The 16,641-nt window shown below is 60.6% G+C and overlaps 2 protein-coding genes across 3 annotated transcripts; both read left to right on the top strand.

The window, feature by feature from the left end:
* The first annotated feature begins 462 nt into the window (after positions 1-462).
* Positions 463-7,735, top strand: LOC308184600 (trypsin-like). Its single transcript, XM_080571803.1, has 4 exons — positions 463-2,008; positions 2,196-2,839; positions 3,415-3,551; positions 4,277-7,735. Exons 2-4 carry the CDS (start codon positions 2,386-2,388, stop codon positions 4,427-4,429), a joined length of 744 nt encoding a protein of 247 aa, XP_080427929.1. The 5' UTR covers positions 463-2,008; positions 2,196-2,385; the 3' UTR covers positions 4,430-7,735.
* Positions 7,736-8,556: 821 nt separating this feature from the next.
* Positions 8,557-16,593, top strand: LOC308184597 (kallikrein-14-like). 2 transcript variants are annotated; one of them, XM_080571799.1, is made up of 6 exons: positions 8,557-8,667; positions 9,801-9,850; positions 11,432-11,660; positions 12,918-13,171; positions 14,930-15,066; positions 15,519-16,593. In XM_080571799.1, exons 1-6 carry the CDS (start codon positions 8,633-8,635, stop codon positions 15,669-15,671), a joined length of 858 nt encoding a protein of 285 aa, XP_080427925.1. In that variant the 5' UTR covers positions 8,557-8,632; the 3' UTR covers positions 15,672-16,593. The 2 variants fall into 2 exon arrangements, with proteins under 2 accessions (XP_080427925.1, XP_080427926.1); XM_080571800.1 differs by having other exon boundaries at positions 8,560-8,667; positions 11,435-11,660.
* The last annotated feature ends 48 nt before the right edge of the window (positions 16,594-16,641 follow it).

Here is a 16,641-nt window from a genome sequence, read left to right as displayed (position 1 = left end):
GTCCTGGGTGTCCCACGGTTGGGTATTGGGGTGCAGAGGGTCTTTGGGGTAGGGAGAGGGGGGTCCTGGGGGTCTAAAGGGTGGATGTGGGGGTCCCTGGGGGTCTAAAGGGTGGATGTGGGGGTCCCTGGGGGGCCCAAGGGAGGATATGGGGGGGTCCTTGGTGTCCCTTGGGTGGAAATGGGGGGGTCCTGGGGGTCCTAAGGGTGGATGGGGGGGGATCTTGGGAGTGTCCTGGGTGCGGATGGGGGATCCTGGGGTTCCTAAGGGAGGATATGGGGGGTCCAAGGGGGGGGGGGGTCCCAAATTTGGGGATGGGGGGGTCCCAAATGTGGGGATGGGGGCGGCTAAGGATGGGAACTGGGGGGGTTCTGGGGGTCCCTATGGTGGGAAAGGGGGTGCAGGGGGGGTCCCAAGGGTGGATATGGGGGGGAGACATGGGGGAGGGGTCCAGAAAAAAAGGGGGGGGGGGGGTCCTGGTGTTGTCCCCCCCATTTTAATGTGGGCGGTGCCAGCCCGGCCTTGGGACGAGCGGATCCTGGGGGGCAGCGAGTGCCCCCCCCGGGCCCACCCCGGCCTCGTCCTGCTCTTCTACTTCGACCAGCACCAGTGCGGGGGGGCCCTGCTCAGCACCGAGTGGGTGCTCACGGCCGCCCACTGCCTGACCAGGTGGGGCGCTGGGAGGCACTGGGAGGGGCGCTGGGGGGGACTGGAGGCACTGGGAGGGGCACTAGGGGAGGGCTGGGGGTGACTGGGAGGCACTAGGAGGCACTGGGAGAGGCGCTGGGGGGGACTGGGAGGCACTGGGAGGGTCTCTGGGGGATACTGGGGGGGGAATGGAGGGGTTCTGGGGGCACTGGGAGGCACTGGAATGGAGTCTGGGTGCTACTGGGGGGGACTGGTGGGGGACTGGGGTCTACTGGAGGCATTGGGAGGCACAGGTAGATGGACTGGGGGAACTCGTGGGGGGACTGGGAGTTACTGAGAGGCACTGGAGGCTACTGGAAAGCAATGGACGGGGACTGGTGGTACTGGGAGGGGGACTGGGGGCTAGTGGGAAGCATTGGGAGCCACTGGGAGAGTAACTCAGGGGGGGACTATTTGCTACTGGGAGGCATGAGGAGGGACACTGGGGGCACTGGGAGGCACGAGGAGGGGGACTGGGGCTACTGCAGGGTACCAGGATCACTGGGAGGGGGGCTGGGGGCTACTGGGAGACACTGGAATGGGAACTGGGGACACTGAGAGGCACTGGGAGGGGCACTGGAGAGAACTGGGAGGGGAACTGGGAGTGCTGGGTGGCACTGGGAGGCACTGGTAGCCCTACTCAGCACCCACTGCATGTTCATGGCTGCCCACTGCCAGGCAGTTCTGGGAAGCGCTGGGAGGGGAACTGGGAAGCGCTGGGAGGAACTGGGAAGCACTGGGAGGAACCGGGAGGGTAACCAAGAAGTACTGGGAGGGGAACTGGGAAGAGAACTGGGTCATCACAACCTGCGCCCTGCCCCGCACGTCCCCATCCCTCCTGTCTCCGTGTCTCCATGGCCACGTCCCTCCACGTTGGTGTCCCCCATGTCCACGTCCTCCCATGTCCGTGTCCCCCAGTGTCCACGTCCCTCCATGGCCACGTCCCTCCATTTTGGTGTCCCCCATGTCCACGTCCTCCCATGTCCATGTCCCTCCGTGACCATGTCCCCACGTCCACGTCTCTCCATGACCATGTCCCTCCATGACCACATCCTCCATGTCCCCATCCCTCCCATCTCCATGTCCACATTCTCCCATGACCACGTCCTGCCATGACCACGTCCTCCCATGACCACATCCCCCATGACCACGACCGTCCATGACCACATCCCTCCATAACCACGTCCCTCCGTGACCATGTCCCCATCCCTCCCATCTCCAGTTCTCCATGTCCATGTTGCCCATGTCCACGTCCCTCCATAACCATGTTCCCCATGACCAGGTCCCCATGACCATGTCCCTCCATGTCCACGTCACCCATGTCCCCATCCCTCCCATCTCCATCTCTTCATGGCCACGTCTCCCACATCCACATCCCTCCCTGACCATGTCCCCCATGACCATATCCCTCCACGCCATGTCCCTCCATGACCACGTTCCCCCATGTCCATGTCCCTCCATGTCCATGTCCCTCCATGACCACGTCCCTGCATGTCCACGTCCCTCAGTGTCCACATCGCCCCATGCCCATGTCCACGTCCTCCCATGCCCATGTCCACATTCCCCCATGATCACGTCCCTCCATGACCACGTTCCCCATGACCATGTCTCCCATGTCCACATCCCTTCATGACCATGTCCCCCATGACCACGTCCATGATCACGTCCCTCTATGTCCTTCCATAACCACGTCCCTCCATGACCACATCCCCCGTGACCACATCCCCCATGTCCACGTCCCTCCATGACCACGTCCCCCATGACCACGTCCCCCATGACCACATCCCCCATGACCACGTCCCTCCATGGCCACCTCCCCCACGCCTCCAGACATGCCATCCCACATCCCTGAGGCCACGTCCCTCACGTGTCCCCTCGTCCCCAAGCCACATCCAGGTGCGGGCGGGGTCCCACAGCTTGGAGACCCTGACGGGACAGGAGCAGTACGCAGTGGCCACGAAGGTGGTGGTCCACCCCGGCTTCAGCGACCAGGAGGGGGATGGCAGCTACGCCGACGACCTCATGCTGCTGCGCATTCAGCCCACCCTGACCGTCACGCGCTACGTCCGGCCCCTGGCCCTGCCCAGCGCCCCCCCGGCCCCCGGCACCAACTGCACCGTCATGGGCTGGGGGACCACCACCAGCCCCGAGGGTAGGGAGCTCCCAGGGGTCCATGGGGTGGGCATCTCAACCAGCGTTGGGTTGGGTTGGGTTGGGTTGGGTTGGGTTGGGTTGGGTTGGGTTGGATTGGTTTGGGTTGGGATGTCTCTGGAAGGAAGGGACCCAGGTGTCCAGGGTTGGGTGGGGACCCAGGTGTCCATGGGATGGACTTCTCCACCAGCATTGGGTTGGGTTGGGGGCATCTAGGCAGAAAAGGGACCCAGGTGTCCATGGGATGGACATCTCAACCACCATTGGGTTGGGTTGGGTTTGGCTGGGTTGGGTTGGGTTGAGTTGGGATGTCTCTGGAAGGAAGGGACCCAGGTGTCCAGGGTTGGGTGGGGACCCAGGTGTCCATGGGATGAACATCTCAACCAGAGTTGGGCTGGGGACATCTAGGCAGAGAAGTGACCCAGGTGTCCATGGGATGGACATCTCAACCAGCGTTGGGTTGAGTTGGGTTAGGTTGGGTTGGGTGGAGGCTTCTCTGCAGAGAAGGGACCCAGGTGTCCGGGGAACGCAGCCCAGGCCTGGTTGGACATCTGTGTCCCCCCTTCCCCCACCCAGTGACCTACCCCGACACCCCCCAGTGCGTGAACGTCACCGTGGTGAGTGACAGCCGGTGCCAGGAGATCTACGGCAGCAAAGTCACCGAGGACATGCTGTGCGCCGGCGTGGCCGCGGGGGGCAAGGACTCCTGCCAGGTGCGTCTGGTCACCCGCGTCCCCTGGCTGTGGGGACCTGCCCGTGTCCCCATGTCCTACAGCCACATCTCCATCTCCTACAGCCACATCTCCGTGTCCCATCACCATGTCCCCATGTCCTACAGCTATGTCCCCATATCCCATCACCACATCCCCGTGTCCCATAACTGTGTCCCCATGTCCCATCGCCACGCCTCCATGTCCTACAGCCACATCTCCGTGTCCTTCAGCCACATCTCCATGTCCCATCACCACATCCCCGTGTCCCATAACCGTGTCCCCATGCCCTACAGCCACGTCCCTCTTGTCCCCGTTGTCCCCTGGGCTTTGGGATGGAGCTGTCCCACCACCATGTCCCCGTGTCCCACAGCCACGTCCCTCTGGTGCCCATTGTCCCCTGGGCTTTGGGATGTCCCCGTGTCCCCTTGCCACAACCCCATACCCAAGCCCTTTTGGTCCCATGGTCTTCAAACCACCACCGTGTCCTGACACCCCATGGCCACCTCCTGCCCCACAACCACGTCTCTGTGGGGCCGCCACCGTGTCCCCATGCTCCACAACCACCTCCTGCCCCACAGCCACGTCTTTCTGGGTCCACCTCGCTTTGGTTGGACCCACACCGTTGGCTCCAAGACCAGTTGTACACCCCCCCCCCCCGGTGGCCAGGTGTCCCCCCTGTCCGGGGGCTGTGGTCCAGGTCCTGTCACGGTCCCTTTTGTCCCCAGGGTGACTCGGGGGGACCCCTCATATGCAACGGGGTGCTGCAAGGCATCGTCTCCTGGGGCGACCACCCCTGCGGGCAGGCAGGGAGGCCAGGGGTCTACAGCCGGGTCTACAACTACCTTGACTGGATCAGGGAGACCATGGCGGAGGACTGAGGTCTCCTGGTCCCACCACGGACCCACCAAACCCATCACAGACCCTCCAATCCCATCACGGACCCACCGACCCCACCACGGACCCACCAACACCACCACAGACAAACCAACCCCACCGGGGATCCCACCGGGGAGCACTTGAGCCCACCACGGACAGGCTGAAGCCACTGAGAAAGGATCAACGCCACGGCAGACCCACCAACACCGTCGTGGGTGGATTGACCCCCCCCCCCCAAAACGGACCCCAGCTCGGCTGGGTTGATCCCACCAAGAAGCAGCGAACCCCATCATGGTCTTACCTCATCATGGACTCCACCATGGTTGGGTTGACCCCATCAAGGACCAAACCCCACCATGGTCTCACCCCATCATAGTTCAGTTGATCCCACCAAGAACCAGCAAACCCCATTATGGTCTTACCTCTTGATGGACTCAGCCCATCATGGTTGTGTTGATCCATCCCATCGAGAACCAATGAAACCCATCTTGGACTTTACCCCATCGAGGACCAAACCCCATCATGGACTCACCCCACCATGGTTGGGCTGATCCCATCAAGGACCAATGAACCTCGCCGTAGACTCCATCATGGCTCAGTTGACTTCATCAAGGACCAATGAATGTCATCATGGTCTTACCCCATCATGGACTTCATCATGGTTGGGTTGATCCCATCAAGAACCAATGAACCCCTAAGTGGACTTACCCCATCATGGTCGTGTTGATCCCATCAAGAACCAATGAAACCCATCACGCTCTTACCCCATCATGGCCTCCGTCACAGTTGGGTTGACCCCATCGAGGACCAATGAATGCCGCCATCTTCTGACCAGCCCCACCACAGAACCCACCTTGGTTGGGTTGCCCCCACCATGGACCTCTCCACCAGGCTGACCCCATCACGAGCAGGTTGGCTCTACCGTGGTCTCCACCATGTCTGATTGATCTCACCGTGGACACTCCAAGCACACCACAGATCCCACCACGCGTGGACTGCCCCCGTCGTGCTTGGCTTGAACCTACCACAGATGGAACAACCACACCATGGAAGGACCGAGCTCATGAAGCTTGGAGTGATCCCACCACAGACAACCGATCCCATCATACCCAGCTGGGCCCACCATGGATCTGACCCCCACCATAGGTCCCACCATGGATGGACCGACATCAGCATGGGTGGAGTGACATCATGGATCGAGTGACATCACAGATGGAGTGACATCACTGTGGATAGACCGACATCTCCATGGATGGATGGACATCATGAAAAATAGACCAACATCACCATGAATGGACCAACATCATGGATGGCGTGACGTCACCAAGGATGGCGTGACATCACCCTGGATGGAGTGACATCATGGATGGAGGAACATCACGGATGGAGTGACATCACCAAGGATGGAATGACACCACAGATGGACCAACCCCACCACGCCCCCCCAAAACGTCCAGCGCAGGCCCACCTCCCCCCAATAAACCCCCTGCATCTCCATGGCCGCATTCACATTCCTCCAGGGGAAACGAAGCTCAATTTTGGGGCAAAATGGGTAAAAAAATGAGGGGAAGGCAAGTAAAATGAAGCCCAAGGGGAGGGGGCAAGAGTGTGAATGCGATGAAAATTGGGGAAAAAAGAGAGTTAAATCGGAAGGAAGCAGGGGGGAAGAGGTGGGGAAGCAGGGGTGAAACTGGGAAAAAGGGGGAAACTTGGGGAAAAGGGGGCAAACTGGGGGAAATAGGAAAATGTGGGGGAAATTGGGTAAATGTAGGCTAAATGAGGCAAGAGTAAGGTAAATTGGGCAAAAGTGAGCAACGGTGGGCAAAATCAGGCAATGACTGGTGAAATTGGACAGAAGTGGGTAAATCTAGCAAAAATGGGCAAAACTAGTCAAAGTGGGCCAAAGTTGGACAGAAATGGATAAAATGGGCTAAGAAGAGCCAAAGGCAGAAGAAGTGAGCAAAAGCAGGCAGAAAAGTGGGTTAAACTAGGTAGGACTGGGCAAAGATGAGAGAAATTGGGTAAAAGTGAACCAAATTGAACCAAAGGGGGGAAATTAGGCAAAGGCAAGATGAAAAGTGGGTGAAATCTGGCATAAAAGGGCAAAATCATGAAAAGTGAGCAAAAGTCAAGCAAAAGCAAGTGGAAAAGTGATTGAAATTGGGCAGATCTGGGCAAAGTGGTGAAATTCTTTAAAAAAAGGGCTTAGATTACACAGAAATGGGCAAAAGTCAGGCAAAACTGAGCCAAAGCGCTCCAAATTGGGCCAAAACATGCAACATTGGGCAAAATCAAGGGGAAGGGAGGCCCAGCCGTGTTGGGGTCCCCCCGGCCTTGCCCTGGGCCCGATCCCTGAGCACCCCGCGAGGCGTCGGGGCGCTCCGGCCTAGTCAGCGCGGAGGCAGGGCCGTGAGTCACGGGGTGCGTCGCCGCCCGCGTCGGCGGGGTAATTAGGGCAGATAACGAGGCCGGAGGGAAAGGGAGGCCAGGGGAACGGGAGGCCGCGGCCGCCGCGTGCTGGGTCGGGTGGAGGAACCGGGCTGAGCCCTGGGAGGGCGCCCGGGCGTCCTGGCACCTGCGGGTGCCGCACTCCGCCCTGGGCGCGGGCAGGGCACCCAGCGTCTCCCACCGCCACCACCCTGTCCAGTTTAACTGGGAGGAGGAGACTGGGTGCAACTGGGAGAGCGGGAGCGTGGGTTCCCATGGCTACGTTGCTGCTGGGGAGCTTGGGGGGGGTGGCACAAGGGGCGTCTGGGGGGGTTGGGTCCCCAAGGAGAATCTGGGGTGCCATGGGTCATCTGGGTCCTCTTGGAGGATTTGGGGTGCCATGGGGTCATCTGGGTCCTCTTGGAGGATTTGGGGTGCCATGGGGTCATCTGGGTCCCCTTGAAGTATCTGGGGTCATCTGGGTCCTCTTGGAGGAGTTGGGGTGCCATGGGGGCCACCTAGTTCCATCCCTGGCTGCATCCCAGCATCCTTCGCTCTGTCCCCCACTGCATGATCCCCTCCCTCCTTTTGCTGAGTCCTCCATGGGCCGTTGATTCTTTCCACCCATCCCTTCCTCCCTCCCTCTCTCCCTCCTTCCTCCATCCTTCCTCCATTCATCCTCCATCCCACCCCTCTTTCCATCCTCCACCTCCTCTCTCCTCCACCTCATCCCTCCATCCTCCCTGTGTTGCATCCTCCGTCCCTTCCCTCCGTCCCTTCCCTCCATCGCATCCTTCCATTCATCCTCCATCCCATCCCGCCTTTCATCCTCCACCTCATCCTTCCATTTCATCCTCCATCCTGACCCTACATCCTTCTTCCATCCCATCCCTCCATCTTATCCCATCCCATCCTCCATCCTCCATCCATGCTCAATCCCATCCCATCATCTCCATCCCATCCTAACCCATCCAATCCTCTATCATCCATCCTCCATCTGATCCCATCCTCCACCCATCCCATCATCTCCATCTCATCCCATCCCATCTTATCCCTCCTCCAGCCTCCATTTATCCCATCCTCCACCCTCCATCCCATCCCATCATCTCCATCCCATCCTATCCTCCACCATCTTCCATCCCATCCTCCATCCTCCACCCGTCTCATCCCTTCACCTCCATCCTATCCCCCATCCTCCATGGCATCCCATCCTCTAGCCTCCATCCATTCCCATCCTCCATCCTCCATTACATCCCATCCTCTATTGCATCCCATCTTCATCTCATCCCATCCCATCCCATCATCTCCAGTCCATCAGCTCCATCCCATCATCTTCATCCCATTCCCATCCCATCATCTCCAGTCCATCCCATCCCATCATCGCCATTCCATCCCATCCTCCATCCTCCACCCATTCCATCCTCCACCTTTCACCTGTCCTCCATCCTCCACTCGTCCTCCATCCCATCATCCCCATCCCACCCCACCCCATCCCATTAACTCCATCCCATCCTCCATCCTCCATCCATCCTCTACCCTCCACCCCATCCTCCATCCTCCATCCATCCTCTACCCTCCACCCCATCCTCCATCCTCCATCCATCCTCCACCCATCCTCCATCCCATCCCATCCCTCCCTGGCCCCGGGCACCCCGGGGTGGGGCGGTCCCGGCCCCTCCCAGCCGGGCACAAAACGGGGCCACCCCGCCCCGCCCCCACCAAAAGCGGGCACGGACCCGCACGGACACGGACACGCGGGGCCAGCGACAAGCGGCGACATGCCCCGACACATGGCGACACGCGGTGACATGAGGTGGGGGACACGCAGCAACACGCGGGGGGGACGGCAAGTGGCGGGGGGGGGGACATGGTGGAAGGGGTGGAGAGAGGGACGGAGGGATGGAGGGAGGGGCAGAAGGGGGAGATGGGGCAGAGAGAGATGGAGGGGGGATGGAGGGACGGAGAGGGGGGTAGAGAGAGGGATGGAGGGATGGACGGGGGATAGAGGGGTGGAGAGAGGGACAGAGGGATGGAGAGAGGGATGAAGAGAGGGGTGGAGGAGGGATGGAGAGATGGAGAGAGGGCTGGAGGGATGGGCAGAGTGGTAGGGAGAGGGATGGAGGGGTGGAGAGAGGGACAGAGAGGTGGAGGGGGGATGGAGGGGTCAAGAGAGGGATGGAGAGAGGGATGGAAGGATGGGCAGAGGGGTAGAGAGAGGGCTGGAGGGGGGATGGAGGGATGGGAAGAGGGATGGAGAGAGGGATGGAGGGATGGGAAGAGGGGTAGAGAGGGATGGAGGAGTGGAGATGGGGATGGGGAGAGGGACAGGGGGTGGAGGGGGGATGGAGAGATGAAGCGAGGGATGGAGAGAGGGATGGAGTGATGGGAAGAGGGGTAGGGAGAGGGATGGAGGGGTGGAGAGGGGGATGGGGAGAGGGACGGGGTGGAGGGAGGGATGGAGGGATGGATAGGGGGATGGCGAGAGAGATGGAGGGATGGACGGGGGGGTGGAGAGAGGGACAGAGGGATGGAGAGAGGGACAGAGGGATGGAGAGAGGGATGGATGCAGGATGGGTGGAGAGATGGGGGAATGGAAGACGGAAGAAGATGGAGGGAGGGGTGGAGGGAAGATGGAAGGGGATGGAGAGAGGGATGGAGAGAGGGATGGAGAGAGGGATGGAGAGAGGGATGGAGAGAGGGATGGAGAGGTGGAGAGATGAAAGGAAGGATGGCTGGAGAGATGGATGGGGTGTGGACGGAGGATGGAAGGAGAGATGGAGGGAGGATGGGAGGAGGATGGAAGGAGGAGGAGGGGAGGGAGGGAGGGAGAAAGGAGGGAGGAGGAGGAGGAGGAGAGAGGGAGGAGAAGGAGGAGAAGGAGGAGGAGGAGGAGGATGGTTGGAGGGGTGGCCGGGGCGTCCCCTGACCTCCTCCACGTCTCCCCAGGGCCACGGAGCTGCTGCCCATCACGGTGCTCCTCCTGCTGCTGCTCGCGGGTACGTGGGGCCCCCGCCCCCACGGCGTCCCCATGGGATGAAGACGGGGAGGGGACACATTTGGTGCCCCACGTCCCCATGGGGCAAAGGGAGGGGCCACCCATGGTGCCAACGTCCCTATAGGACACGGGGAGGGGGCATTTTTGGCGTCCCACGTCCCTAGGGGACATAGGAAGGGGCCACCCACACCATCCCCATGTCCCTATGGGACAGTTTTGGTGCCCCACACCCCTATGGGACATGGGGAGGGGACACTTTTGTCATCCCACGTCCCTATGGGACACAGGAAGGGGCCACCCACGCCGTCGCCATGTCCCTTATGGGAAAGTTTTGGTGCCCCACGTCCCTATGGGACATGGTAAGGGGCCACCCATGGTACCCCATGTCCCTATAGGACATGGGGAGGGGACACTTTTGGGGTCCCAGGTCCCTAGGGGACACAGGAAGGGGCCACCCATGCCGTCCCCATGTCCCTGTGGGACAGTTTTGGCATCCCACATCCCTAGGGGACATGGGAAGGGGCCACCCACGCCGTCCCCGTGTCCCTATGGGACACTTTTGGTGTCCCACATTCCTACGGGACAAGAGAAGGGGACATTTTTGGTACCCCATGTCCCTATGGGACACGGGAAGGGGCCACGCACGCTGTCCCCGTGTCCCTTATGGGACAGTTTTGGTGTCCCACGTCCCTACAGGACATGGAGAGGGGACACTTTTGGTGCCCCATGTCCCTAAGGCACACGAGGAGGGGACACTTTTGGGGTCCCACGTCCCTAGGGGACACGGGAAGGGGCCACCCACGCCATCGCCATGTCCCTATGGGACAGTTTTGGTGCCCCACGTCCCTATGGGACAAGAGAAGGGGACACTTTTGGGGTCCCACATCCCTAGGGGACACGGGAAGGGGACACCCACGCCGTCCCCACGTCCCTTATGGGACAGTTTTGGTGTCCCACATCCCTATAGGACATGGGGAGGGGACACTTTTGGTACCCGATTTCCCTAGGGGACATGGGGAAGGGGACATTTTTGGCATCCCAAATCCCTATGGGACATAGGAAGGGGACAGTTTTGGTGCCCCACGTCCCCACGGGACACGGGAAGGGGCCACCCACGCCGTCACCACGTCCCTTATGGGACACTTTTGGTGCCCCACATCCCTATAAGGACACGAGGAGGGGACACTTTTGGGGTCCCATGTCCCTAGGGGACACAGGAAGAGGCCACCCATGCCATCCCCATGTCCCTGTGGGACATTTTTGGCATCCCATGTCCCTAGGGGACATGGGAAGGGGCCACCCACGCCGTCCCCGTGTCCCTATGGGACACTTTTGGTGTCCCACATTCCTACGGGACAAGAGAAGGGGACATTTTTGGTACCCCACTTCCCTATGGGACACGGGAAGGGGACACTCACGCTGTCCCCGTGTCCCTTATGGGACAGTTTTGGTGCACCACGTCCCTATAGGGCATGGTAAGGGGCACCCACGCCATCCCCACGTCCCTGTGGGACCCTCTCGGTGCCCCCCATCCCTAGGGGACACGGGAAGGGGCCACCCACGCCATCCCCCGTGTCACCAGCAGCAGGAGCCGAGGGAGGGGATGCCGCCAGCTCCCCGTGCCCCGGGGGCCAGGCGGAGGCGTGCGCCCCGCGGCCGCGGGCGGTGCAGGACGAGGACCGGATCATCGGGGGGTACCCGTGCGTCCCCTACTCGCAGCCGTGGCAGGTGTACATCTACCAGCCCGTGCGCTGCGGCGGGATCCTGCTGCGGCCCCGCTGGGTGCTGTCGGCCGGCCACTGCCTCTACAGGTGGGGGCACGGGGACGGGGGGTGGGGGCGTGGGGGGACATGGGGACATGGGGGACAGGATGGGGACATGGGGATGGGGACGGCAGGGGGACAGGGACATGGGGACATGGGGAGGGCATGGTGACAGGGACATGGGGACAGGGATGTGGGGACATGGGGACGGGGCGTGGGGATGTGGGGGACGGGATGGAGACATGGGGATGGGGACGGTATGGGGATGGGGGACGTGGGGACATGGGGACATAGGGGAACGGGATGGGGACATGAGGATGGGGACGGCAGGGGGACAGGGACATGGGGAGGACATGGGGACAGGGCTGGGGGACAGGGATGTGGGGACGTGGGGACATGGGGACATGAGGACGGGGTGTGGGGACGTGGAGGACAGGGGATGGGGACATGGGGATGGGGACATGGGGATGGGGACGGCAGGGGGACAGGGACATGGGGACATGGGGCAGGCATGGGGACAGGGCTGGGGGACAGGGACATGGGGACATGGGGACGGGGTGTGGGGACATGGGGGACGGGATGGGGACATGGGGATGGGGATGGCAGGGGGATGGGGATATGGGGACATGGGGACATGAGGGATGGGATGGGGACATGAAGATGGGGACGGCAGGGGGACAGGGACATGGGGACGGGACGCGGGGACGTGGGGGACAGGGGAGGGGGACATGGGGATGTCAGGGGGACAGGGACGTGGGGACATGGGGATGGGGGGACGTGGGGACATGGGGACATAGAGACAGGGGGAGAGGGACAGGGGGACACGGGGAGGACATGGGGACAGGGCTGGAGGACAAGGACATGGGGACAGCCGTGTCCCCACATCCCCTACCCATGTCCCCATGTCCCTACCCATGTCCCCAAGTCCCCTACCCATGTCCCCATGTCCCTACTCATGCCCCCACATCCCCTACCCATGTCCCCATGTTCCCTATCCACATCCCCACATCCCCTACCCATGTCCCCACGTCCCTACTCATGGCCCCACATCCCCTACCCACGTCCCCACGTCCCTACTCATGGCCCCACATCCCCTACCCACGTCCCCACGTCCCTACTCATGGCCCCACATCCCCTACCCACGTCCCCACGTCCCTACTCATGCCCCCACATCCCCTACCCATGTCCCCATGTCCCCTAATCATGGCCCCACATCCCCTACCCATATCCCCATGTCCCTACTCACGCCCCCACAACCCCTACCCATGGCCCCAACGTCCCTACCCCGTGTCCCCAACCCCGCAGGGGCCTGCGGGTCCGCCTGGGCGAGAACGACCTGGGGCAGGCGGAGGGGACGGAGCAGGAGCGCAGGGTCCTGCGCGCCTTCCGCCACCCGGCCTTCGACCCCACCACGCTGGACAACGACCTCATGCTGCTCCAGCTCGACCGCCCCGCGCGCCTCAGCCGCGCCGTGCAGCCCCTGGCCCTGCCCCGCTCCTGCGCGCCCCCCGGCACCACCTGCCTGGTCTCGGGGTGGGGCACGGTCACCAGCCCGCAAGGTGAGAGGTTGGAGGGAGCGCGGAGTAAGTCCGGAGTGAGCATGGAGTGAGCCTGGAGTGAGTGCGGAGGAAGCCCGTAGTGATCCTGCAGTGAGCCTGAAGTGAGCCCGTAGTAATCCTGCACTGAACCCATAGGAAGCCCATAGTGATCCTGCAGTGAGCCTGTAGTAAGCCCAAAGTGAGTCCATAGTAATCCTGCAGTGAGCCTGGAGTGAGCCTGCAGTGAGCCTGAAGTGAGCCTGTACTAATCCTGCATCGAACCTATAGTAAGTCCATAGTGATCCTGCAGTGAGCCTGTAGTAAGCCCAAAGTGGGCCTGAAATGAGCCTGGAGTAAACCCAGAGTAAGCCTGAAATGAGCCTAGAGTAATCCTGCAGTGAGCCTGGAGTGAGTTTGGAGTGAGCTCAGAGTGAGCCTGCAGTGAAACTGCAGTGAGCCCATAGTAATCCTGCATTGAACACAGAGTAAGCCCATAGTGATTCTGGAGTGAACCTGTAATAAGCCCATAGTGAGCCTGCAGTGAGCCCAGAGTAAGAATGGAGTGAGCCTGCAGTGAACTCACAGTAAGCCCATAGTAATCCTGAAATGAGCCCGTAGTAATCCTGCACTGAACCTATAGGAAGCCCATAGTGATCCTGCAGTGAGGCTGTAGTAAGCCCAAAGTGAGCCTGCAGTGAGCCCAGAGTGAGCCTGTACTAATTCTGCACTGAACCTACAGTAAACCCATAGTAATCCTGCAGTGAGCCCATAGTAATCCTGTAGCGAGCAAGCAATGAGCCCAATAGCAAACCAACAGTGACCCTGCAGTGAGCCTGGAGTGAACCCATAGTAAGCCCATAGTGAGCCTGTACTGAACCCATAGTAAGTCCATAGCGAGCCTGAAGTGAGCCTGCAGTGAGCCCATGGTAATCCTGCAGTGAGCCCATAGTAAGCCTGCAGTGAGTCGATAGTGAGCGTATAGTGAGCCTGTAGTGAACATGGAGTGAGCCTGCAGTGAGCCTTTAGTAATCCTATAGTATGCCCACAGTTAACCCATAGTAAGCCCACAATGAACCCATAGTAAGCCCCTAGTCAACAGCAATCCTGCAGTGAACCCATAGCAAGATCTAGTAAGCCTATAGTGAACCCATAGTAATCCCGCAGTGAACCTGTACGAAGCCTGTAGTAAGCCTGTACTAAGCCATAGTAAACCCAGAAGATCTGGACCCCCCCCCCCCAGACCCTTAGTAATCCCCTCTAAACCTGCAGCAACCCCCTAGCAGAGCTGTCTTAAACACGTAGTAAACCTCAGAAACTCTGGTGTGGCTCCCCTAGTAGACCTTCAGTAAACCCCACTGAACCAGTAGTAAACCCATAGCTAACCCCTAGCAAACCCGGTAATCCTAGAGTGACTCCCCTAGTAGACCTTTAGCAAACCCCACTGTATCCATACTACGTGTGCAGCAAACCAATAGGAAACCCAGTAGCCCTAGAGTGACCCCCCTAGTAAACCATTAGTAAACCCCACTGAAACTGTAATAAGCCACTAGTAAACCTGTAGCAAACCTATAGCAAGCCCCAGTAATTTCCAAGACATCAGGCAGCTGCCTCACAGCCGTAAGTCTGAATATCCCGCGAGTAACTTGCGAGTAGCTTATTAGTAACCTGTGAGTAAACTACGAGTAACCTATGAGTAGGCCCCAGAGCTGCCCGGAAGCCCCCAGGGGGTGTCCCTCACCCCCCCCCCCCGACCTCCCCAACGCCCCCTCCCCCCCACAGTGACCATGCCCCGGCAGCTGATCTGCGCCTACGTGGACATCTTCCCCGACGACGTCTGCCGCAGGGCCTACCCGGGGCGCGTCACCCCCAACATGCTCTGCGCTGGGGTGCGCAACCAGCGCATCGACTCCTGCCAGGTATTTTTTTTTTTTGGGGGGGGGACACCCCTAAAATCCCTCCCCCGTCTTTACACCACCCTCCAAGCCCCCCCCCCCCCCCCCCCCCCCCCGGTTGGGCCACCCCTGTGCTCGCGAAGTCGCCCCCGCTCCCGTCCCCCAGGAATGAGGGTGGTCGTTCCCTTTTGGGTAAGAACCCCCAAATCTACGCTAACCCTTGTGTTGTGGCCCCCCCTCACCCCAAATCCAACCCCAAAGACGCCCCCCCCCCCAAAAAATCCACATCTTGCTGGTGGAGGCCCACGCTCCGTCTCCCACCTCCCACCTTGATGTCCCCCCAACTCCACGCGTCCTCCACCCCCAAGCCCTGCACCCAGCTTGGAAACCTCGGCCCCAAGGTGGACCCCGACCCTTGGACCCCCCCCCCCCAAAGTGTCCCCCTCACAGTGTCCCCCACCCCCCTCTCCCCACAGGGTGACTCCGGGGGGCCGCTGTCCTGTAACCGGACCCTCCAAGGCATCGTGTCGTGGGGGCTGCAGACCTGCGCCCTGCCGGGGCGCCCGGGGGTCTACACCCGGGTGTGCAACTACGTGGACTGGATCCTGAACACCATGAACAACAACTAGGAGGTGGCGACACCGAGCCAGACCACCGCAGACGCCGTGTAGGGACACGGAGCTTGGGGGAGGACAGACCATGAGTAGGGACACCACGGACTACGACTAAGGACACGAGGACATGAATCCAGGCCACCACCGACCACAAGACACAGAATTTGACCGCCACCTACCATGAGTAGGGCCACCAAGACACGGAACTTGGCCATCACTAACCATGAGTAGGACCACCAAGACATGGAACTTGGACACTGCAAGTAGGGCCACCAAGACGTGGAGCTTGGCCACCACCGACCACAAGTAGGAACACCAAGATGTGGAACTTGACCACCACCAACCACGAGTAGGGCCACCAAGACACGGAACTTGGCCATTACTAACCATGAGTAGGACCACTAAGACACAGAACTTGGCCACCACAAGTAGGACCACCAAGATGTGGAACTTGGCCACCACCAACCACAAGTAGGGCCATCAAGACACAGAACTTGACCACCACCTACCATGAGTAGGGCCACCAAGACACGGAACTTGGCCATTACTATGAGTAGGACCACCAAGACACAGAACTTGAACACCACAAGTAGGAACAACCAAGACGTGGAACCTGGCCACTACCAACCACGAGTAGGGCCATCAAGACACAGAATTTGGCCATTACTAACACTGAGTAAGGCCACCAAGACACGGAACTCGGCCACCAAGACACGGAACTTGGCCACCACAAACAGGACCACCAAGACACAGAACTCGGCCACCACCTACCATGAGTAGGGACACCACCAACCACGCGTACGGACACGGAGACGCAAACCCCGACGACCACGCAACCCGACGGGGGACCCGGACTCGGGCCACCACGGACTACGACCGAGGACACGGACGGGCACACGCATTTGGGGGTAGGGACAATAAACTAGGAGCAAAACCAGCCTCGAGTCCCTCTCTGCATCCCGACCCTCCCCACCGGAACCCCCAA

The sequence above is a fragment of the Anser brachyrhynchus genome (assembly GCF_964034855.1).
Source record: "Anser brachyrhynchus genome assembly, chromosome: 38".
In the NCBI taxonomy this organism is placed as follows: domain Eukaryota; kingdom Metazoa; phylum Chordata; class Aves; order Anseriformes; family Anatidae; genus Anser; species Anser brachyrhynchus.
Note: the sequence above shows the minus strand (reverse complement) of the source record. Positions and strands in the feature narration are given on the sequence as shown.

Coding starts and splice junctions, on each gene's coding strand:
- LOC308184600 (XM_080571803.1), top strand. CDS start 2,386: ATGACCACATCCCCCGTGACCACATCCCCCATGTCCACGTCCCTCCAT. Junction 2,840..3,414: donor GACCACCACCAGCCCCGAGG/GTAGGGAGCTCC, acceptor TCCCCCACCCAG/TGACCTACCCCGACACCCCC. Junction 3,552..4,276: donor GGGGCAAGGACTCCTGCCAG/GTGCGTCTGGTC, acceptor TTTTGTCCCCAG/GGTGACTCGGGGGGACCCCT.
- LOC308184597 (XM_080571799.1), top strand. CDS start 8,633: ATGCCCCGACACATGGCGACACGCGGTGACATGAG. Junction 9,851..11,431: donor CCTCCTGCTGCTGCTCGCGG/GTACGTGGGGCC, acceptor CCGTGTCACCAG/CAGCAGGAGCCGAGGGAGGG. Junction 13,172..14,929: donor CACGGTCACCAGCCCGCAAG/GTGAGAGGTTGG, acceptor TCCCCCCCACAG/TGACCATGCCCCGGCAGCTG.